Genomic DNA, 24,824 nt, shown 5'->3' with positions numbered 1-24,824 from the left:
ATTAACAAGTAAAAATTCTACTAGGTTCATGTATTACCAGGTTACACAAATATAAAGACTCAATAAGTTTCACAACATGCACGGCCAACTTGGTCTTCACCAAAGTTACTGTCCACCATTTTGATATTAGTTTATTAATTAACAATCCATTGCTTAGTAATTAAACATACCAAAAGAAGGAAGATATTTTAAGGTTGTAAATATTTTCAAACTTATTTTGGATTAAGAATATTATGATAACTCATTCTTACCCTGGATACGACTTATGCAATTTAGACATGCAATTTAGAAGCATGATGTATACTCCGTATATCATATTTGTTATAAAAAATATTTTCTAGTTAAGAAAATTTGAACCATGTACTTTATAGTGTGTTCCATATGAATGAAAAATACTTTGTATGAATGTTAGAAATTTTTCTCCATTTTATGAGTGTTGTTAGTGAGTTTGAGTAAAAAAATATGATAGTATCATTCATGTGAGTGATTCTAGGGCCAATTAGTTGTGAGTATTAAACTTATATATTTACTTACAAGTAGTAATGTTACCCAAGGTATTGGCCTTCATCTTAACACATATTTTTCAAATATGTAATTGTTTTTGAAGCTTCAATTAGTATCCATTAGTTGTGCTGGAATTGGTCTGGAGCTTACATTCAAATAAATTAAAATATAACCTATATTGTCTATTATAAAGGCACATATCAATGATTAACTTCAAGAACATAAAAATGTCTTTTCCCACTTAGTGGGGTCAAGATATGTATTAAATAATCCTTTTGTATCCTATCATGATCCATGACTATAACTAGGCCAATAAAATTAAATTTCTTTTCAATTGTTTAAGTCACGATTAAAGTTCTCCTTGGAAAATTTTTTGACTACCATGCATTTATTTCAGTTCTTTTAGTAAGGCTTTAAAGTCTTTTTAGCACACAATGAAACAACTAAGACAAGATTAGGCTTCCTTATTTATAATAGGTGCTATCAAATCTATTATTTTTAATTCTAAATATCCTGATGTGCAATTCATCTTTATCTTTGTAGCATTGAGCTCATTCTCTTGTTGGATTTTTAATGCATAACATCCACCAATGCCCTACGAATTCGGAGGTCCTATATGTATATTAAAGTTTTCTCTCAAGTGATGCTTTTCTATCAATATGAAGGCTAAAAACACTCTTTCCTTTTGAAGATTAAAATATTCTTTCGGGTTGCAAGTGTTCATGTGGACCATGTGAGTTAGCCCTCAATTTTTAGTATTTAATGCATCATACCTTGAGATATGTAATGATGCCTTTTCTAGCTTTCCATATAAATTATATATTGGATATGATGTAATATTTGGTTAAATATTTTATGATTTTTTTTGTTAACAAATCTTTATTTTGTTTCAGTGATGAGCAATAATTTGACATTGGAAGATGCATGGATTCTACGGTGCTGATAGTTTTGTGGAGCTAGGTGAATGTTGGGTAGAAATGATTAAATACGTGGCTAATGAACCATCCATTGGACTTTTTTTTATCCAACAACATACTCAAACAGATGTGCCCAATATTATTAAACTTCGAAACAATGTTATTGTGAAGTCTCGTGAAACAAGTTTACACACACAAGATTTAGAAGATTCGATCGTAATGGTTAGATCGATGAAGGAGTGTGGATTTTCTATAGTTGATGAGATGATTGGAGACATTAAAAAATCTCTAATAACTATGGGAACAAAACAACCAAAAAAGGGGTTGATTCATCCTGCAACAAATATTGATAGAACTAGTTTTGCGGGTAATTCTGCTATTTATGCTCTTGAAAGCAGTGAAAAAAGGAGTAACTAGTTTTCTAATGTTTTAAATTTTTCAAAACGAAAGCCATATCTCTACCCTAATATACCATTTTTAATCACTAATGCAGGCATTACATCTTCGCAGGGTATGAAAACTGAAGAGTTCAACTTGTCAAACTTGATTAAAGATGAACCTCAATTTCAATCTCAACCTCAACACAATGATGTTAGGGATCTTGAGAAGTTATTAGTCTCAGAAAAGTATGATGACTTCAAAGCTAATATAGAAGCTAAACTTGAGGAGTGGCTAAAAGGAACTAACAGCCATTATGACAATTGTCAAACAGTTCACGATAAAAAGCTTTAGTTTGGTTACACTTTGTTTAAAAAGCTTCAAATTTCAGTGTATTTCGTGACATTATTTGAGAATGCATTATATTGACAGAAAGAAAGAACAACATTGTAGCAAAACAAGCACATATAACTCAAAAAATGTATACATATATTAGAGGCTAATATTTTATCATAAAGCAGGTTGAATTAAAATACTTTTAAACTAATTTTAACCAATTAAAATTCTTTCTATTATCATAAAAATAAAATTTTACATATTAAATTTGATTAAAAATGTTCTAAGGCATTATTGTATGATAAAAGTTCATCATTAATAGAAAACTCTTTAAGTATTAAAATCCATAATTTTCATCGGTTGAAAGATTTAGAGAGTAATTTTAAAAGCTTTTACCGGTTAAAAGTTGTTGTCTTCTAGTTGGTGGCAATAGTGGTAGAAAGATTGTTGTTGTTGGTAGTTGTGGAGGTAGTAGAAGATGTGATAATGAGGAGAAATAAAAAATGGAGTTGGAGGTGGTGTGTGACTCATGATAAAATATAGGGTTAACTTTGAAAAAAAAAATAAAAGAATTAAAAATTAAAAAAATATTTTTGGAACAATTTTAGTTTTAGGATAATGTAACATTTTTGTTCCAAATGGTTGAGATAAGGGTGTTTAAGGCTCGGTCTGAATGGTCTGAAATCTGATCTGAATTCAATACATATTTTGCCAGATTTGGATTTGTTATTTTATCTCTGTTAGCTTAGAGCGAAATTAGTGATGTCATATTATACTTTTATACTTCAATTAATATATTTATATCATATAGTATTGTTTTTGGTTTAAAATAATGTGGTATAAATATGATATAATATTCGTTAAATTTAATTTCTAAAAATAAAGTTTAATATTTTAGTATATAAAATTTACAAATATATATATACTAATTTTACGTTGGGTCAATCCGATTTATTTCGGATCACTTTTGGGTTGGGTCAAAATAGATATGATGATCTTTTAGAGCTAGATCTGGGTCTAATTAAACCTGGTCCAACCCAACCCATGAACACGCCTAGTTTGAGATAACATCAACGTATTTTTTTACAAAGGAAACTATTTTTATTCATAGAAAAGTCAAATAATACTTACAGAATACAAAGAAAATCTTTGTTCTACATTTAGAAAAAGATAAATATCTTCTATGTTGAACTATAAACTAACAACAGACATATAATTCAATTATAAAGAATATTAAAAAGTAAAAATAGAAAAAAGGTCGAGTCTATTTTATTTCTAAATCTACACAGATGTGCTGCAACATAACAAGATATTTTTTCTTCTTTATATAGATCTGATCATCTTCTTCATTTATAACTCTTTCTATGAACAAACAATTATTTTTGCAGTATCTTTTTTTTAGATATGGAGAGATCTGCACTATTATACCAACTTCAACTATGAAAGAAAAAAATCACCACAAAAGAGAAGAAAATACCACAAGAGATTATTTAATCTAGAACCTCAGATACTAAACTAGGCTAAAATGGTAAAATAAAAATAGAAAAAAAGGATAAAGGAGAGCAAGAGAGAAGTGAGAAAGAAGGGAATGGAAGAAACATGGTTAGAAAAGGAGGAGGTTGAAGGCATAATAGGAGAAGGGAAAAAAATGAGAGAGAGAGAGAGAGAGAGAGAGAGAGAGAGAGAGAGAGAGAGAGAGAGAGAGAGAGAGAGATGTTCTTGGAAAGGTATTGGTGGGTTTTGCTAAGTATTTAGCAATTTGGTCTAAATGCACTTCAATGTTCTTGAAAGTGATTTCTTGTTCCTCTCTAAATTTTCTAGACCATTGGGTGAAATCATCATCCTTAATTCTTTGAATGTGATCCTCAATTCTTTGATTGTAATCCTCACTTCTTTAACAATATTGTTCAAATGCTAGCTCAAGAGATAAAGGTTGAGCATGATTTTGTGGATATGTGGGTGTTGTGGTGAAGTTTTTTTAGGAGTATGGAAGGAATTTTGTGAGTTGTGAAATGAATTTTGTGAATTTTGAAATGAATTTTGTGTATAGTGAAATGAATTTTGTGGTTGAAGAATTTTGATATGAAAAATTTGGAGGTGAGGTTGGACAATTTTGCATAAATGCATCTAGAGATGATGTCTCTTGATGAATGGGATAGAAAACATTGGATTCTCGTGGGTTTGGACCTTCCCAACCACAATTTGGATAGTTGTTCTATTCATAGGAGTATGAATCATTTTATGATCTTGGAAAGTATCCCATTGGGTTTGATTGTTCAAACTCTATCATTCCCTGATCCTGATATCCTCAACCACAATTAGTATAGTAACTTGAATCATTTTGTGGTGGTAGAAAATATTCCATATGGTATGATTGATCAAAAGATGATGTATACTCCATTCTTCTTTGAAAATGCTCTTGTATCAAACAACACAATCACCAAGAGAAATTGAAATTCCTTATGTCACAAATAAGGAACTCTTACTGAGGCAATAACACAAACACTTAACTTGCAATAAGAAAAGAGAAATAAAAAAAGCAAAGTAAATGACAAAAATGAAAAAAATGCCTAATCTAGATAATTAATCAACCGGTAGTATGTTAATCACAATTAATCCCCGTCAACGGCGCCAAAAACTTAATACAGAAAAATTAATCCGCATAACTACTGGCAAATGCACCGGGTCGTATCAAGTAATAAAACTCATTTAGAGCGAGGTTGATCCCACGAGGATTAAAGGATTAAGCAATCAATAGTTAATTGATTATTCTAATTAGACTGTCATATTTGAATGATGAGTAAACAGGAAATGTAAATGACATGAAATTAAAATGAAAGCAATAAAGTGCAAGAAGGTAAATGACAAGAATGTAAAGTGCTGGGAAGTAAAGAGCAAGAAATATAAAGTAGGAAAAAGTAAAGTGCAAGAAAGTAAATAACTATAAAGTAAATATAAAAACTAAGGATAAAATGAACATTAGGATCAAGAGATATTGCATTCTCCGGATCAATTGCTTCATCTCATCTTCAATCATGCAACTCATTGATCTCGTGGCAATCATGAGTGATTGAATCCCAATCCCTTGGTAATTCAATCTCTATACTCTTGATTAATTGCCAATTTCTTAATTTAATTGCTCATGAGAAGAGATGAAGAATGGTCCCTGATTATCCCACACACTCTCCTGAATCTAAGTATTGAGAAGATTAAATGTCACAATATCCAACCCAAACCCAAATCTATTCAAGTGTGAGAAAGATCTTCAAGCATGACTCTATAATCCCCTTTCCTAAGGCTCATATAGAATCCATATGAACTTAATCTCTTTTCCAAGATAATTGAGTTCTTGAATGAAGAACGAAAATCTTTCTAGTAAATCAAAGAGAGATAAAGAGAAGAAGAAGAATAAAAATAAACTAATCCATTGAAAAATAATAAAGCTCTCTTTTCCAATGAAAAGAGTTAGTGATTCATAACTAAAATATTTACAAGTAAAAAAGTGGAAGAGGAGAGAAATGTGGGTGAGAAGAGAGGGTCTGAAGACCCCTCCTAGTGAAATTCCCAACCAAGAGTCCCCTTCTATGATGAACTAAAGCCTATTTATAAGCTAGCCTAGATTACAAATTCAAATAAAATTCAAAGCAAATTACAATCAAATGAAAACTAACTATTGTAGATGATTCTTATGGCCTTGATTGGTTGACAGTTGTGGGCTTGCTTGCTTGAAGTTTAATTGGACTTGGAGTGGAATTAAGTGAACCAAAATGATGTTCCAGGGGTCAATTGGGCGTTATTGGCACCAACACTATTAGTTTCCAGCGTTGCCAATGCCTATTTTATTTTTGCCAAAAAGTGTTCTTGTGCGTACGCACACTGGGTCATGCATACGCACAGATGCAAAAATATTCAAAATCAAGTGTCGCAGGCGTTGTTGCAAAAAAACGCCTTTTATCATTGGTGTTGGCAACGCCAATGGCTTGTTCCAGGGGCTGCTTCAGCGGTGTAGGACGTTGTCAACGCCATTCCAAAGGTAGCAACGCCTTTGCAATGTCCCAAGGTTGATGTTGTTGGAGCCAAGGGTGATGTTGCCAACTCCATTTCAAAGTTAGCAACGCCTTCGTATTTTTGGTTCTTCATTCTTGCTATGGCGTTGTTAACTCCATTTCAAAGGTAGCAACGCCTTTGTATTTTTGCTCTTCAATCTTGGCTTTTTCTGGAGGTGGCATGGCGTTGTCAACGCCATTTTAAAGTTAGCAACGCCCAAGTGCTTTGTTGAGTGTTTGTGGGGCTTAAAGATGCCTATCGTTTGTGCTCCAATTTCATGCTCACTATAGACTATTATACATCGTTGGAAAGCTCTGAATATCATATTTCTAATGAAACTAGAAGCAAATCATTCGGATCTCTATATCTCAAGTTATGCTCCTTTGAAAAAGACAAGGTCATGCTGCCAGGGGTCGCAGGCGTTGTTGAGGGCAACGCCTTTGTATCTTGGCGTTGCCAACGCTAGCTTATGAAGCTCAAAATTAATGCCCACCCCATACTATTATATATTGTTAGATAGCTCTAGATGTCTACTTTCTAATGCTTTTAAAAGCACACCATTTGAAGCTCTAAAGCTCAAGTTATACTCTATGGAAGTTGAAGATGTCAGCTGGCCTTACTACAGGTTGATACTATGTTTATCTTTGCATTTTCGGGGTGAATGTTATCCCTCAGATTTAGTGTCCACCATGTAGTGCCATATATGATTGGAAAGCTCTAGATTCCTACTTTTCAATGCCACTTAAATCACCTCATTTGGAGCTTTGTAGCTCAAGTTATCATTGATGGAGTATGAAGGGGTCAAAGTTGCAAATCCTTTTGAATTCTTTGCTGTAGTTGGCGTTTGCCAATGCAACGCCTTCGTATCTTGGTGCTGCCAACGCCACCTTCATTCATGCTCATGGGTCATGGGCCACGCTTTTAAAGCGTGACCTAAGGTTCCAAAGCGTATCCAAGCTTCAAAGCGTGTCCAAAAGTTTCTCTTTTCTTCTTTTGAGCTTGTTTTGTGCTTTTTGCTTCTTTTTCTACCATTTTCTACAAAATTAATCAGTTCAAAGAGATTAATGCAATATATGACTTAAGCACAAAAGCATTCCATAATTAAGCTTTATGTATTAATCTTTTATATGAAAAAAGCATAGACAAACACAACATGATGCGCATGCATCAATACACCATGGATCCCACTTTATCCCACGTATCATATGTACATATGTAATATGTGTAATGCGCATGCATCAATACACCATGGATCCCACTCTATCCCACGTATCATATGTACATATGTAATATGTGTAATGCTTAATTGACGTAGCTTATTTCGTTTACAGTGTAAACGCAATATACTCAAACTCAAATTGTTTATACTGTAAATGAGATAAATAAAAATATGGAAATCAATAAAAAAAAAGCTACAAATTACCTATTTCAGTTAATAAAATAATATTTTATTTTATTTATTTAAAAAAATTCGTTGTTTGAGACATTAATTTTTCTATGCATAAAGTGCTAACTTTAGTGGCCCTGTTGAATAGTATGTTAATTAAGATATCAACTTAAAAAATTGTAGTCAATTGGATATCGTTGCAAGGAAGTGCTATGCTAAGGTTTTTGCTATAGTATGAACACAAAAGTTCTATAAACCAATTATGAAGTAATAAATATGCATTGCATTAACTTTAATGTTTTTTGCATAATCCAAATAATTTTGTGTGTCATTTTATGTGCTAACAAAATCACACGTCAACTAAGACATATCTTATATATATCAATACATGAATTCTTTCCCTCTTTCAATATAATTAGCAAATAATTCATCAGTGCATACATCGCATGTAGGATATATAAGACCATTAGAAAGAAAATTTAAAGCAATAATACGTATAATGATTTAAAGTTGTCCAGAACGACATAATTAGAAAGAAAACATAAATTTATAAGGTTAAGATTATGAGATTTCTTTCTTATTGCAAGGCGTGGCCAATACTCCCCCAGATTTGCTTGCCTCCATGAGGAGACATAGCACTCTCCTTCTAAGACGGACTTCTGGAAAGTGTTGATGTGTTTCTCATGAGAATACACTATAGAAAGACCATGTCCAAATTAACTACTGAGAGGCGGATTCAAGGGGAGTCAAAGGTGGCTATGGTCCTCCATTTTTTTTTAAAAATTAATATTATTAGTTTATTATTATTATATAATTAATATATATATATTATTAATTAAATATATTTTTGTATATTACACACTAAACAAATTTACATATTAGTAATTTAATATATATAAATTATAATATATATTATAATATATTAGTAACAATTAACAAATAAGTTTAAAAAATAATAAAAGAGTATAAATATATAAATAATTGAAAAGTTATTGAAAAATATAAGTTTGGATTAATGTAAAAAGTAACAATTATAAAAAAAATTTTTATTTTGATTTTTTCTATGACAACAGTAACAACTGAACAAATTTTTTAAATAATAAAAATTATTAAAATTATACTTTAAAACAAGATGAAAGATAAACTTTTAGCATAATATTATATGATTGTATATGTTGAAAAAGAGAATGTTTTAAAATTTTAGATGGTAAATTGATAATTTTAATTATATGAAATATTTTAGACCAAATTGAAAAATACTAAAATTCTAAAATATGCAATTGAATGTTAATTTTTATATAATATAATTATTAATTTTTTATCTCTATATATACTATAAATTATATTTTGTTGACTTTTTATTATGTTATATTTTAATTTATTTTATATTTAATTTGGCCCTCTCTTATAAAATTTTTGGATTCGCCACTGTAGCTACTAGGTGTTGTTGGATTTAACAGTATGGCTAAGACGTGAATTCATGGTTAGCATCATATACATTCATTATATGTATTGTTTTATTTATTTGAGTGTACATAATTTTTTGAGATTACTTACTTGATTATGTGTTAATTGTGGTATTTCAAGTAGTTTTATATACTATTTATCTTTTTCCTTTACCCTGTTAGGAACAGTTAGGTTCTCACCTATGGCTAGTAACATATATTTCATATCACAACGGATTTCATTGGCAGATAAAGTCACTCCTTTAAATTTCTGTTATTCTTTGGTTATTTAACCTAGGCTTTTCTCTCTATTTGGAGGTAGTCCTTGTAAAAGATTTGACTTGAGGAGACATGATCTTATTCTTATTATAGGTGGCTTTTTCATGAAACAAGACTCGGGAATTATTTTTTATATTTATATAAAATTTAATTTTAATGTACTGACATATAAAATATTTTATACAACTATCGAATAATATCCAATTCGATATAAATATTTTTATTAATATGACAATATGTTATTTTACACTTATAGTATATCAACAATTAAATTCATGTATATATATGTTTTATAAATTTTATATCATTTGAATTTGTAATTATCATTGAAAATCCTTCCTCTTATTTCACTCGTGCCATTTTTTTCAATGATCACACGTGAAATTTTATGAGAACCGAAATCTTTATAAACTCCTATTTATGTAAATACTAATATTAGATGTGACTATGTGAGCAACAAACTAAAAAATGCAGTGACACCTTGGTAGTTAGGGTTACACCGTCTAGTTCGTCAAAATTGATTTTATGTAAAAATGACGCTACCATAATTTATATTAGAAATTTTATTTCAAAACTGAGATATTATTTTGTTATTTTAAAATGATAAATATAAGGGATAGAAATTCCATGTTAGAATTATTAACAAATTAAAAAGATAAATTAATTTTTTATTAAATAATAAAATTATATTAGTATTTTGTAGTTCTGAAATTACAAACATGTTTTAAAAAAATTTTCTTATGTGCTTCTAAGAGCTCTCAAACTTTTAAAAACTGGACTGAAAGTACCTCGACCTTTTGAATTAGTAAACACTACATTTACTACCTCAGTTGGGTCAAGATGTCCAATATCTCCATTACCAATTAACAATCAGTTATATAGTTAACAATTTTATAATCATTTATACTCACAAATTAGGTTGCTTAATCAGCTACAATACTGACACCGATGTGACCTACTGCAGCATGCCAGACACACCAACGACACGCAACATTCCCGACACAATTGGAACCAGCCTCCCCCACGAACATAAACTTCATCTTAGAACTGCCCCAGAAATGTACAAATAATACAGCTCCTTATAACATCATCTGTTCATTCGTATCCCATACCCATAATACTAAGCACTGAATTTTATTAGCAGTACCAGAGGGGAAGAATCAGCTAGTTCCAAATATGGCACTCAAGATTTGCATACTTACATTACAACCCGATTGAAGCATATTCAAATACCGGCAAAGTAGAGTAAAATGTGAACATGGATACTATCAAACCAACCGCATGAAAAGGGCATCGTACGAATTCAACAGAGCTTTAGTTCCTAAGCGATTATGAAGGGTAGGACGGTCAACATAAACGACTCATAGGTGAAATTTGCGGTGCCACTTAAGTTAGTATCCTTCTCCTTGAATTTGTCAGTTAGCCCCTGCATTACACAATTACAAGTTACATTATTTTATTTTATTTTATTTTACTTCATTTCATTCATAAGCAAATATAAATCCATCACCATGGTCCCAAATAGAAAAGATGGAATATGTGCTTTAAATCATCTTATAGGTTGAGTGTTCAACTGACAAGAAGCAACATACTAAAGAACAAAAAAATCATCTTATAAGTTAAGTGTTTGGATTTTAGCATGGAAGTTTGGATTATATACGAGTTTTTAAAAGATACAGAAAACAAATTTCACATTGATATGGGAATTTAAAGGAATTATATATAAAATATAAGCTTCTAATCCAACTATTAGCTTTTCAAAAATTGCACAATCAAAAAGTTATTCAATGATGTAGCATTCACTTAAAATTACACTAGCGTTGTGTTATATAATTTAAGTGAATATTGCACCTTTGAATAACTATTTAAATGTGGATGAAGTCTATAACCAATGTCATACACTTATGTTACTATTATAGTTGTTTGCATCCGGTTCCTGAAATCCCCAAAATATAAACAGTGAAATTTTATTACAAGATGGTTTTGTTAGTCTGTAAACCAGTAAAAGACCAGACCAGTAAGAATTAACTTTACTTCCAGAAACTGATAAAATCATTTAGTATCTTACCTTAACAGTAAGGCAACACCTGCATTAGCAAACAAGGAATGAGAATCAGCTCTACAACTAAATAGAATATGGCATACACAATGCTAGTATAAGGAGGTCCTCCCCCCCCCAAAACAAAACACAAAACCATACTCAATGAAATTGTCATATTCAATAGCCCTGGCTCTTCCATCAGTTTTGTCATACTTGGAGATAAGCAATTCCAACAACATAGGAGAGAGAGAATAACCCAAGCTCAGTAAAGCCTCTCGCAACTCATTCGAGTCAATTCTTCCGCTCCTGTCCCTATCAAATCTTTCAAAAGTCGCCTGTATCAATAATTGCAAATCAAGAAAAACATTTGTTCCAAAAGACACTATAATTTTGTCAAGTTGAGAATTTAGATCAACATAAAAAATAAGCTTAAGAGAAAAAAGGAAATACCCTCCAGCTCTGAAGACTCTGAAAGAGAGATGTGAATTCCTTGGGGCCTGCATCAAAGTCCACAATTGAAACAGTGAGGGGGTTGGGGGGAGGGGGGGGGGGGGGGGGGAAGAAAACTGATTACGAGATCAATAAAGTAACAGCATACTCCACTATATAAGTGTAAATCAAGTCAAAATTGATCTGTGTTCCAATTTTTCAAATTTTCATTGCATATGTTAATAGTGGTGATGGTTTTGTACTTTACCTGCTACATTTTTGCTTTAAACATAAACCCTTTAATCTCTCTTACTTGAAAATCAATTTACTCTGGAACAACTATATAATTTTCTGACTCACTCCAGTTCATCTCTCAATTAATTAAGATCTATTCCTCTCTATTTTTAAAGAACAGATTTTAACACTTCTTCAGAGACAGAGACTGCAGAGTAGCAGAGGCAGTATAGTACGTAGTTGCTAAAAGTGGCTAGTTAAGGACTGTAAGTGCAAGTGTGTCGTGGCACAGGGAGCTGATAAAGTTAGTTACCTAGTTTACACAGTAATAAACTTCGCTATTTCATAATTGCTACCACTGCTACTATATAAGATGAGTTACTTGTATTCTGTCGTATATGTAAGCAATCAAAAGTTATCCGGATTTTCTCTTGACTCTTCTCTGTTTCATTACTTCTTTTCAGATTTTGATGCTATTAGAGCTCTTTTGACAGCTCTGCTGCGCATCTACTAATCGTGCCACCTAAAGTTCAGAACCAAGTGAATCAGTTTCAGTTGCAGGATCCTTCTCAGCATCCTTAGTACCTTCGTCCAAATGAAAATCCTAATCCAGCTTTTATTAAACTCATACCGTACCTGGATGTGCTGATTAAGCAAGCTTTGATCTTGAAGAATAACTTCAATTTGTAACAGATTCATCACCAATACGTGATGAATTTCAATTCAGCATTCAAAGTATGGGAGTGTTGCAACAACACAGGACATAGCTGGCTTATGCACTTGATATTACAACAATAGTATAGGAGCCTGTGGCAAACTCTCAATTTATCCTCCCAAGGTCGGTTTTCTCATTTCAAGGTATCAATTGTTTAGCTATGTCAACTATTTTGGGCTGTTACCTAGTCAAAAGTCGCGCATTTAGAGTCTCGCATCTGAAACCAAACTTGCTTGTTATCTTAATGTGAAATTTGCTTACATTTTTCTTTCATTGTTCAATGGTTATGGTGAAAAGAAAAATTAAATTTGTTCCTTACAATGATTTTTCCCTTTCTTTTTTTGCATAAAGCATTGAATATGTAGCAAGGCTGTGTTCTTGGTTGTAGCTAGGCTTTAATTTGCAAGCTTTGGGGGTGGACCAATGGGTTGGGTGAGCGTGTCTAACAAAATGTTGCTTAATTAATAACCAAGGATAATCCTAAACAATGTATATAGTTGAGGCTTACCTAAGCTGTTTAATTTGGAACGCAGCAAGTATCTTGACTTTGAAATAATAAATTATATTCAAATAAAATATTCCAACAAATATCATATAATTAAAAACTTGTGCAACATTGTTAAAAACTTGTGCAACACTTTTAACAACCAAATCGAGTCAATACTCAAAATAGCCCCTGAAATTTGACCCCTCATTCAATTTAGCCATCCAATTTCCAATTGACCCAAATTGTACCCTTAAGGCGTGACTCAAGCTAGCCCCTCCGTCTATTTCCGTCACCGGAAAAATGACATGGCACGTTTAGTTGACACCCGACACCTAAAATATAACAAAACGACGTCGTTCATTGAGCAAACTCTCAAATGACCCTTCTTCCTCCTCCTCCTCAATTTGGCGCTCTCTCACCTCGATTCACGGTCACCGCGCCTCTCGCCTCCGTCGTCGCACCTCTCTCCTCCGTCTCGCCTTCTTCTCACTCTCTTACACGGTCCCTCATAACGGCGCTGCAGTTCTCCTCCTCTATGTTATTTTCCATTTTATTTATCTTTTTATTTATCAAAACCTCATAACCATTTGAATCCGCCTGACTGAGATTTACAAGACGACCATAGCTTGCTTCAAGCCGTCAATCTCCATGGGATCGATCCTTACTCACGTAAGGTATTACTTGGACGACCCAGTGCACTTGCTGGTTAGTTGTGCGGAGTTGTGAAAAGTGTGATCACAATTTCGTGCACCACACTTCCTCCCATATTGAAGGCAACCCATCTTAGCACAAGAACCAATGAGGGGCACAAAGGTGTAGCTGTTGGGAAGAAACCACTGTGCAAAGAATGAAAGAAAAAAGCAAGAGCTCGATAAGGAACGTCGCTGTTAGAATAAGCATGGATCACTATGTTAGCGCAAAAGGTGTCTAAGGTGTTGTTGAAGTGACGGAAGATCAAAAGGGTCTAAGCGATGTCACATAGGTGTAAGGCGCAGCTTAGAAGGGTGCGTGCAGTGTGGGAGTCGTGGAGGAGAGCAGCGGTGGTGAGGAGTGCTTGGATTTAGAGGAGATGGCAGGTGGTGTGGCACGCGCTCTGGAGGATCGCATTGAAAAAGCGTTGAAGGGGGAGAGAGTGGTTGTGGTTGTCTTGGTGGCAAAAGATGAGGAAATGGAGAACGATGAAGATGTATAAGAAGATGAAGATGAAGAAAGAGTGATGGTTGGATGGGGAAAACGGTGTTTCAAAGAAGTTAAAGTTGTCGAGAAGAGACTCTGGTCATTTATTTAGAGGTGGCATGGATAGCTTGACTTTCTGACCGTTCAATCGCCATTGACAACATGTCTCTATTCTGCTCAACTAAACGTGCCACTCATTTTTCAGGTGATGACAAAAATAGACGGAAGAACTAGCTTGAGTCACACTTTAAAATTTCAGAATACAATTTAAGTCAATTAAAAATTAAATGGCTAAATTGGGTAATTTTGAATATTAACTCCAGGAAGTCTGATCTTGCACCATAATAAGATATTCCATGTCTAGTTTCCTAAGAAATCTTTAGCTACCGGAAACTAAGTAGAAGCAACAAACCCAGCAGCTCCTGTGGTATAAGCGTCCGCAAGATCTCTCCAAAAGTCAACTCCAACATGCAAATCGACACCTATGCCTACGCATAAACACTCCCTAAACTCCTCCTTACACCAGTTCTATTATTTTAATATATTTTATATCTTATATAATATCACGTTATCTATGTCATTATCAATATCAATCAATATCATACTATAAATATAAACAAAATAAAAATAAATCTAATTATTAACGTCATTTTTCCATAGAATATATTTATATTTCCATTTAGTAATTTATTTAAAGCAGAACCACTGCAGGTTTGCAATGGCACGTCACTAAGGGTATTATGGTCATAATAATTCCCCACAAGTTCCAGCGTAGAGCAGCGACCGTGTCATTAGAATCGAATAAAAGACCAGAGATACGTGTAACCCATCACCACAATGACAATGAGCACACGCGTTCTTCTCTTCGAAAGTAGGCCAACTAAAACCGCAACCAAAAAAATTAAAAGAAAGGCGGTGGGGGGCAATAATCCAGTAAAAAAATGCACAAAGGAGCAGGTGAAGGGAAAAAATTGTATAGGTAACTTAACAAAAAATTACAATGTTGATCAAATTTATTAAAATGCGTGTATGTTAAATAACCATGAAAATAAAACGAAACTAACAATAGAAAATAGCAAAAAGGAGCAATGATAAAATGGAAAAATTTGCATGTATACTCGTACATTTTAACTGTTAATTTTAATTATAAAAAATATATAATTAAAATTAACAATTAAAAATGACTGACACATCGGTTTATCAATATATTTGAAAACTTTTCTGATAAAATGGCAGTACTGCCATACCACTTGCCAAGGTGAAATTAGCACCGGCCACCGGTAAACGCACATCCACCGCCACGCTTTAAAGAGAAAACGTTAAAAGAAAAAAAAAAAAACTAAACCCTACCTCCCAAATTAGGAATCTCAGCCAAATTGCAAGCAACCGTTCAAAACACAAAATCAGAGATAATAATTAATAGCAGTAACATAAAAGGAAGGTTCCAGAAAGTACCGATTTTCTTGATGTTGGTGTTGGTGAACATATTCATGAGGAGGTGTACGGTCCTCAAGCTGAAGCTCTGATTATAGGAAGACAGAGCCTTCTGCAACTCCCTATCGTCGATCTGCCCGCTTCGGTCAACATCCACCATCTCGAAACACGCCACGATGCTCGGGTCCGTCCCGGGAGGGAACGTTGACGGCACCAGCATGGCGAACGGGCTACCGTAACCGCCCGATGCCGGGTATGCTGTCGCGACGCCGCCATGGCCGTAAGACTGGCCTCCCGGCGGGGCACTGTGGCCGTAAGGCTGGCCTCCCGGCGGGGCACTGTGGCCGTAGGGCTGGCTGCCAGGCGGGGTACTGTGAGCGTGAGGCTGGCCTCCCGGCGGAGCACTGTGACCGTGAGGCTGGCCGCCTGGCGGAGCACTGTGGCCTTGAGGCTGGCCACCCGGCGGGGCACCATAGCCGTAAGGCTGGCCGCCTGTTGGAGCACCGTAGCCGTAGCCGTAACCTGACATGTTTGGGATTAAAAGGAGCAAGAAAGAAGCGAAACGAGTTGGGGTAGAAACAGAAATTGATAGAGATATATGATTGTGACACGGATTCGAGCGTTTTTCGCTTTTATAGTGTGAACCGCAGTTGTACTTGCAGTATCGGGAGCGTTCAATGGGCAAAAAGGGGAAATGATAATTCTATTATCAATTTTTAGTAATGACACCTTAGGTATGATTTTTTTTTTAATTATATATTTAGATAAGGTGTCATTATTAAATAATATTAACACTCTTTCAAACTTACTCGGCCTCTAGACCATAGGCATTCTCCCGGTCTCTCACACTCACAGGAAAACTACCGGCTACCGCCACTGCACGGTTGTTGTTTGGGATGATAAAACTCTTCGAAACGCGGGATCTCTACGGAAACTATCTCGAATAGGATTTGACTATGGAAAATTTTTTTGAGGAAGGTGCCGGGATTCGAGCGGAGATTTTCGCTAATTCTCGAAATTCATAAATTTACTGAATTATCCTTAATAGTTTACATTCACATAGAAATCCAAAATTCCTAATCCTCATTTGTCTAACCCTTCTTTAATTTAGAGATTTTAATGTTGTCCATATTCCATCCAACTCCTCTGTAGCCACTCCCTCGCCAAAGTCCCTTTCGAATTGTCACACCTCACGGTGCCATCATCCTCAATGCATCGTGCTCTCTATTTGCGGCGTCCATTTCCGTAACTATGTTGTCGTGTCCATTTTTCTCTCTTGCCGTGTCTCCCACCTCATCCATTGCTTTGTCCTCTGACTCGCCGTTGCGTCATTTTAAAAGAAGTCATCATCTTGTCGTTTAGACTTTTTTTATAAAATCTTGCTATTTTTGTATAGGATGGATACTTGTAACTCGATTCATATGGAAATTAATAATTAGTTAGAACTATTAGATAAATGAGGAATGGGGTCCCTGCGGAGAATGGGGCCTTGCAAGGAATGGGGATGGTGAGCAATAATCCCCTACGGCGGAGAACAAGAACAGGGACAGGGAGCAAATTTGGGGGCGGGGATGGGGAGCAGGGAGGCATCCCCCGCCTCCGCCCTACCTCGTTGACATCTCTAGTTACTGCCACGATTGTCGGCTCCTCTGCCTTATCTCGCCGGCTTATGTGCGTCGTCGCCCTCCGTATGTGGCTCGCCTACACTGCATGTCTACATCATTGCATGTGCATCTCTCGTCATCGTCGCGTCCTCGTCCAGAGTGGCTCGCTATCGTTGTTGCCTCTCTCTCGCTAGTTTCTGCTTCGCCATGTTTGGATAGCTTGGTTTCTCTTTTCTCTAGTTGCGTTTTGTAAACAAAGCATCAGGTTCAGGTACTATTTATTTATTTTTTTAGTTATTCAATTATTGGTTTATAATTTAATTAACTCAGTAAATGATTAATGACGTTGATTATGAATCTATTTATTTTTTATTGTTGATTCTTGGCAGTGTAATATATTGGTTTAATGGTGAATTGATATTTTTTCTGATTATTGGTTTTTGTGGTTATTTTTGTTGCGCTATATCGTTGGGTCTGTGAATTTATAATTTTATATTGTTGGATAGGGAATAGGTCTTGCGAATTTAGGATAGTTATTATTATTATATTATTGTTGTTTCATATTGTTTTAGGGTGGCTTCATCAAATATACCATCAGTAACACCATCCTCACAAGAATAAGGATCAACTCCTGATACAACAATTGAAACCCAAAAAAGTAACAATAAAGCAAAAAATGATTCTACATGAGCCCATTGTAAATAAGTTATGAAATCTAAAAAAACCACTCTCTTATTATATATTGCGACAAACTTATTAGGAGGTAAAGAAATTCATCGGTTTAAGCTTCATTTGGCTGAAAAAGGAGGAGATATTGAGTCATGTCGAAAGGTGTCAGCACTAGTGAGACAAGAATTTTATCGAAACATTGAAGATCTTTGAAGCAAGAAAAGAAAAACTCGAAAAGAATATACAGAAAGTTATAATTCTTGTGATGAAGTTGAAAGATAATTTGATGAGATCGAACGTAATGAGATGCGACAACAACTAGCTTTAGAAAAGGAAAATAAGTCAAAGGATTAGAATCTTTCTTTTTTCATCGGCAACAACACCTGGATCTCAATCAACTATCAAGAGTGTTCTCCAAAGCAAAGAAATTGTGGAGAAGTATGACATTGAAATTGCGAAATGGATGATGGATGCCTCTATACCATTTAATGCAGTTAATTTAGCTTAGTATCAGCCAATAATCGATGCAATTGCAAGCATGGGTACAGGATATAAAGGGCCAAATTATGCAAGAGTTCATGGGTATTTGTTGAGCAAATTGGTTGAAGATGTGAGAAAAATAATTGAAGGCTATCGTGAGATTCGAAAACAAACTAGATGTACCATTATGGTCGTTGGATTAACTAATCGTTGTAGGCACACTTTAATTAATTAATTGGTTTATTGTCCTAAAAGAACTGTTTTTCTAAAGTCAGTCGATGCTTCTCATGTCTCGAAAACTACTGATGCTTTGTTTAAGTTATTAGGAATGTTGTATTATTTGTTGGTTCTGAGAGTGTTGTGCATATATGATAGATAATGCTGTAAATTATGTTGCTGTTAAAAGGTTGTTAGAATAAGGTTTCCTAAATTGTATTGGTCTCTTTGTGCAACTCATTGTGTTAATTTGATACCTCAGGATATTATGAAGTTGAAAAAGTGAGTAAAACTGTGTCACAAGATTCAATGATTACGAAGTATATTTATAATCATTTCCATCTTTGTACTTGATGATAAAATTTATAGGTTGGCAGGAAATACTTCGTCCATCTCTAACTCTATTTGTCACTAATTTCATTGCTTTGCAAAGTATTTTAGTTCAAAAAGATGTTTTGAAAGTTATGGTGACCTCTAGAGAATGGAGAAGCTCAGCTTACTCAAAAGAAGCCAAAGCTAAAATGTTTGTGGATCAAGTCTTGGATTCTAAATATTGGAGTCAATGCACTGATATTGTTAAGCTTATTAAGCCACTTGTCCGTATATTACATATTATAAACAGTGAAGATAGAGCTACAATGAATTCTCTTTATCAATCTATTTATAAGGTTAGAAAAGAGATAGTAAAAATATATTTTAAAAAAAAAAGAAGGTTGTTAATCATTATTTGAAGATTTTAGATACACGTTAAATTTACAACTTCGAAAAAATCTTCATGCTACTAGTTATTAGTTAAATCTAACTTTTTGATTTAATGCTAAAGAATTTGAAAAGAACAAGTAAACGACTTCTGGCCTACTAGATGTCATTGAGAAATATGTTTATGGTTATCCAAATTTGAATTCTAGGCTAACAAGTGAGATGAGAATCTTTAAGAATGTTGAACAAGATTTTGAAAGGTAGTTTGCAATACGTGAATGAAGCATAATAATGCCATGTGAATTTTTTCATACAAATAGTCTTTTATGATTGTGATATATTTATGTTTGTGATATATTATTCCTTTTTATGTTAAGATCAACGGTGGAAATCTTATAGATGTGGAGAGCCAAATTTGCAAAAATTGGCAATTCGTGTTTTAAGCCGAATTTGTAGTTCTTCAAGTTGTGAGTGTAACTAGAGTATTTTTTAACACATTCACTCAAATAAGAGGAATTGGTCAAAGCATAAAAAATTTAATGATCTTGTTTATGTTCATTACAACTTAAGGTTACAGTAAAGGTACTTTCTTAATTATTATTTCTTGAAAGCATTACTTTTAAATTTTAGTCATCATAAGGGTAATCAAGTAACTTGATAATATAGAAACCAAATGAAAAAGCAAAGTTATGATTCAATTTGTCTTGATGCATTTGAGGATCATTCAAATGGATATTAAAAGATTCATGACCATTTTTAACTCTTGAATAAGTCAACACTTTACGAAATGGTTTTACAAATATGTCTCTTCAATCAGCTTTAGATTGTTTAAGTAGGTTTTTTATTTATTTAAACAACTTGTTGCTAGTCGGATTATAAATTGTGATCAATTATGATTTTGGTATGCTTTATAAAATATTTTACATTATTATTGATACTAATTTGTGAAATATTACTCAAATACTAGATCAATTAAATTTGAAGATGATCAAGATTATAATAGAGTTAATAATAATTCTATAGCAAATGCAAATCAAAATGAAACCAATCACGATGTGTCAGATGTAACACCCTACCATACAGAGTCTTATGCTTAAGTCATAATTCAGAGATGGCAAGGTATTACGACCTCAAAAATAAAAATTTAGTACATATAGTAGTATGAACGATTGATTATAACTAGGAGCCTTTGTAGAAAAAGGGGTAAACAAAAATCGCAACTCGAAAGCGCAACACTCCGATCGATAACGTAACGAACAAGGATAACTAACGCGTGATTATATATATACAAAGGAGTGTCAAAAACAGGAATATCAAGACTCAAGATCCGGCTGCGAAGATAACCGGTCCGAGCATAGTAATATATACATATGATAAAAATAAGGAAAACCCCAAAGGAAACCCAAAGGGACACAAATACATAAAACCTATTCTCCAAAATTCTCCCATAAGAGGAGTCATCACAGTTTGTATTATTTAATGGAGATAAAAGTATCTAAGCAAAACATATAAGCCAAAACATAGCCCCGAGAACAAAGGATCTTCGCAAATCTAGAAGTCTCCAGCATGTCTCAGCGGGAAATCACACGTCCTGCATCTGAAAACCACAAAATCCGCATGGGTGAGAACCAGAGGTCCCCAGCATGGTAACAGCTTCCACATATATAATACATAATAATGGAGGAAAGCCGAAGGCAATCCTAGAACTTCCTCCGGATAATATCAAAGCTTATAAACAAGCTAAACCATAAAGGGCATCTGAAGAAAGATCCTTCAGTCTAACTAATACTTCCCTTTCCAATTCCTTCAGACCTCCCAACCACCAGCAGGAGTATAATGTAGCAAACACAGTTATATCAAACAAAGAATATACAAATAGGAACAGTTAAGGCATTTAGACAATTAGCAAGTAATATGCAGTCAAGTAGGCAATCTCAAACAATTCATATAGTATGCATATGATGAATGCCTGTCCCTAACGGCTGATGATATCATCTTGTCGGTTATAGAGCCAACCCGACAAGTCCTGGTCGCTAACCATTGGACTGTCCCTTTGTCACGCATCCCCAACTCGAGTTATACTCGTTATAAACTTGATCATAATCATGATCTATATCCATCACCCTCACTGGTGAATATTTACGGGGGCGAGCTCATCCGGGTCTTTCACAGTGCCCGGCCACACTTACGACATAGGGTCAACAGAGTATCAAGTCTCAACCTGGAGCACGTGGTGGCTAGCCACTGCTACTACCCAGGGAAACTCGTGTCTCAGATAGTGGAAGTGCAAATCTCAATTATCAATAATTCAGCATAAACATGCATGAATTCTCATCCATGGATCAACATCCATATCAGCCATCCGGCTCACGGTTCAGTCTAGAACCAGTCAATATGCATAGCATACACAGCCATTCCGGCTAACGGTTAAATCCATAACCAGCCAATATTAATAGCATACACAGCTATTCCGGCTCACGGTTCAATCCAGAACCAGCCAATTCATAAACAATTACGGCCCTTCGGCCAATGGCATAACAAGCACTTCCACCACCATCCTCCACATCTCACATAAACATCAATGATCCTCATTGATTATTCATTTTTCCCTTGCTTCACTCGCAAGTTACCTCATTCACTAGCCCTTTTCTAATAGCTAGGCATATCATAATGATTTAAGATATAAGTGGTGAGATCGGAGGCTTAGAAGTATGAAATTTGGCTTTTAAAACTCAAAAATCAACTTTGGGATGAAAACAGGCCCACACGTACGCGCACTCCACGCGCACGCATGGATGGCCTAAAAAAACTCATCGGCGCGTAGGCGTCATGCACGCTAACGCGTGGATTGAAAACTAGCAAATCGACACGCACGCGTCAACCACGCGTACGCGTGAGTGCTCTCGTGCCCCAGGCACAAAACTGGCACAGTCCTGGCATAACTTTCTGGAAAATGGCTGGGCATTGGGTGCAGCATAATCGGCGCACCCGCGCACATCACGCGCACGCGTGGATGGCGCTTTCTGGAAGATCGGCGCATACGCGCCAAGTGCGCCTACGCGCAAGGGTTTATTCTGCTAAAAATTTTCTAAGTTAAAAGCTGCAGAATTCACAGATTTAAACCCCAATCTTCCAACGGACATAACTTCCTCATTTTAAATCGTTTTTCACCCGTTCTTCGAACGGCATGGACTTCCCAGATCCAGTTTCATTTCTAAACAGATTTGACACAAAACGGAGATCCGTAGTCCAAGTTATGTCCCACCAAAGTATACCCAAAAACCATATTTTCATACAAAACCACAATATGCCATTTTCAAAACAAGCCATTTTCAATTCTTTTCAAAATCAATCACAATATGCCAATTTCATCCCTTTTCTTTGAAATCAATCAAAATATATCAAATTCAACATCAAGCCTCCTCAACTCACACATTGACACTTTACCACAATTTACAAAATCACTATCTCATCATTTTAACCCACTTCACCCAAGTGGCTCAAACTCAAACATATTGACATATCATATACTATTCCTCATGCCAATTCTCAACAACACCAATTTCAATAAATCATTATTGCACACAATCAATATCATACTCACCATTAACATGGTCCAACCCACAATTCAACCATAACCAATCATCAAGCATATATCACAATATGCATATTTCTCATACATCATACCACCAAGGCATCAATAATCATCATCACATATATGACCACATCATATATCTCAATCATTCAACAACATCAACCATTCAATGCCTATCTTAGGGCCTCTAGCCTAAGTATTTCCTACCACATTACATATTAGATACGGGAAACCGAAACCATACCTTAGCCGATTTTCCCAAGCTCAACCGGAGCACTTCCAAACCACTTATCCACAAGCTCTCGAGGCCTCAACACCTCCAAGAACAGATTTTTTTTCACCACCAAACCCTTTCCAAGCTTTTCAAAATCACTAATTAAGCTCCAAAATTCACATATACACAACCTATGTGATGAGCGGATAATTTATACGCTTTTTGGCATAGTTTTTACATAGTTTTTAATAAGTTTAAGCTACTTTTAGGGATGTTTTCATTAGTTTTTATGTTAAATTCACATTTCTGAACTTTACTATGAGTTTGTGTGTTTTTCTGTGATTTCAGGTAAATTCTGACTGAAATGGAGGGATTTGAGCAAAACTCTGGAAAAGGCTGACAAAAGGACTGCTGATGCTGTTGGATTCTGACCTCCCTGCACTCGAAATGGATTTTCTGGAGCTACAGAACTCCAAATGGCGCGCTCTCAACGGCGTTAGAAAGTAGACATCCAGGGCTTTCCAGCAATATATAATAGTCCATACTTTATTCGAAGAATGACGACGTAACTTGGCGTTAAACGCCAAGTTCATGCTGCTGTCTGGAGTTAAACGCCAGAAAAACGTCATGATCCGGAGTTGAACGCCCAAAACACGTCATAACTCGGAGTTCAACTCCAAGAGAAGCCTCAGCTCGTGGATTGATCAAGCTCAGCCCAAGCATACACCAAGTGGGCCCCGGAAGTGGATTTATGCATCAATTACTTACTCATGTAAACCCTAGGAGCTAGTTTATTATAAATAGGACGATTTATTAATGTATTAGACATCTTTGGTCTCAGTTTTGTTTTATTCTTCATCCTAAGAGGCTATTGATCACGTTTTAGGGGGCTGGCCATTCGGCCATGCCTGAACCTTTCACTTATGTATTTTCAACGGTGGAGTTTCTGCACACCATAGATTAAGGGTGTGGAGCTCTGCTGCACCTCAAGTATTAATGCAGTTCTATTTTCTTTTATTCAAATCTCTCTTATTCTTATTCCAAGATATTCATTCGTACCCAAGAACATGATGAATGTGATGAGTTAGATAACCCTCATTATCATTCTCACTCATGAACGCGCGTGATTGACAACCACTTCCGTTCTACATGCAACAGAGCTTGAATGTGTATCTCTTAGATTCCCCAACAGAATCTTCGTGGTATAAGCTAGATAGATGGCGGCATTTATGAGGATCCGGAAAGTCCAACCTTGTCTGTGGTGTTCCGAGTAGGATCCTGGGAATCCGGAAAGTCTCACCTTGTCTGTGGTATTCCGAGTAGGATTCCGGTAATGAATGACTGTGACGTGCTTCAAACTTGCAACCTGCTGGGCGTTAGTGACAGACGCAAAAGAATCAAGGGATTCTATTCCAGTAGGAGCGGGAACCAACCGGTGATTAGCCGTATTGTGACAGAGTGCGTGAGCATTAGTTTTCACTGCGAGGATGGGATGTAGCCATCAACCATGGGTGATGCCTCCAGACGATTAGCCGTGC

General features: G+C 35.1%; 2 protein-coding genes across 2 annotated transcripts; one reads left to right on the top strand and one right to left on the bottom strand.

Annotated features, from left to right (window-relative positions):
- Positions 1–1,424: 1,424 nt before the first annotated feature.
- On the top strand, positions 1,425–2,153 carry LOC130965637 (uncharacterized). Its single transcript, XM_057890401.1, has 2 exons — positions 1,425–1,788; positions 1,915–2,153. Exons 1-2 carry the CDS (start codon positions 1,425–1,427, stop codon positions 2,151–2,153), a joined length of 603 nt encoding a protein of 200 aa, XP_057746384.1.
- Positions 2,154–10,354: 8,201 nt separating this feature from the next.
- On the bottom strand, positions 10,355–16,502 carry LOC130968332 (calcium-binding protein CBP-like). The gene is made up of 5 exons (XM_057893536.1): positions 15,831–16,502; positions 11,785–11,831; positions 11,494–11,669; positions 11,362–11,380; positions 10,355–10,719 (listed from the first exon to the last, which is right to left on the bottom strand). The coding sequence occupies exons 1-5, from the start codon at positions 16,336–16,338 to the stop codon at positions 10,615–10,617; spliced, it is 855 nt and encodes a 284-aa protein (XP_057749519.1). The 5' UTR covers positions 16,339–16,502; the 3' UTR covers positions 10,355–10,614.
- Between the last annotated feature and the right edge of the window lie 8,322 nt (positions 16,503–24,824).

The sequence above is a fragment of the Arachis stenosperma genome, chromosome 3 (assembly GCF_014773155.1).
Source record: "Arachis stenosperma cultivar V10309 chromosome 3, arast.V10309.gnm1.PFL2, whole genome shotgun sequence".
NCBI lineage: Eukaryota > Viridiplantae > Streptophyta > Magnoliopsida > Fabales > Fabaceae > Arachis > Arachis stenosperma.
This window is presented reverse-complemented; position numbering and strand designations above follow the sequence as displayed.

Excerpts from the sequence above, each read along its gene's own strand:
- LOC130965637 (XM_057890401.1), top strand. The coding sequence starts at position 1,425 with ATGCATGGATTCTACGGTGCTGATAGTTTTGTGGAGCTAGGTGAATGT. Across the intron at positions 1,789-1,914 it reads TGATAGAACTAGTTTTGCGG|GCATTACATCTTCGCAGGGT; the intron begins GTAATTCTGCTA and ends TCACTAATGCAG.
- LOC130968332 (XM_057893536.1), bottom strand. The coding sequence starts at position 16,338 with ATGTCAGGTTACGGCTACGGCTACGGTGCTCCAACAGGCGGCCAGCCT. Across the intron at positions 11,832-15,830 it reads CACCAACATCAAGAAAATCG|GCCCCAAGGAATTCACATCT; the intron begins GTACTTTCTGGA and ends ACTTTGATGCAG. Across the intron at positions 11,670-11,784 it reads AGAGTCTTCAGAGCTGGAGG|GCGACTTTTGAAAGATTTGA; the intron begins GTATTTCCTTTT and ends TTATTGATACAG.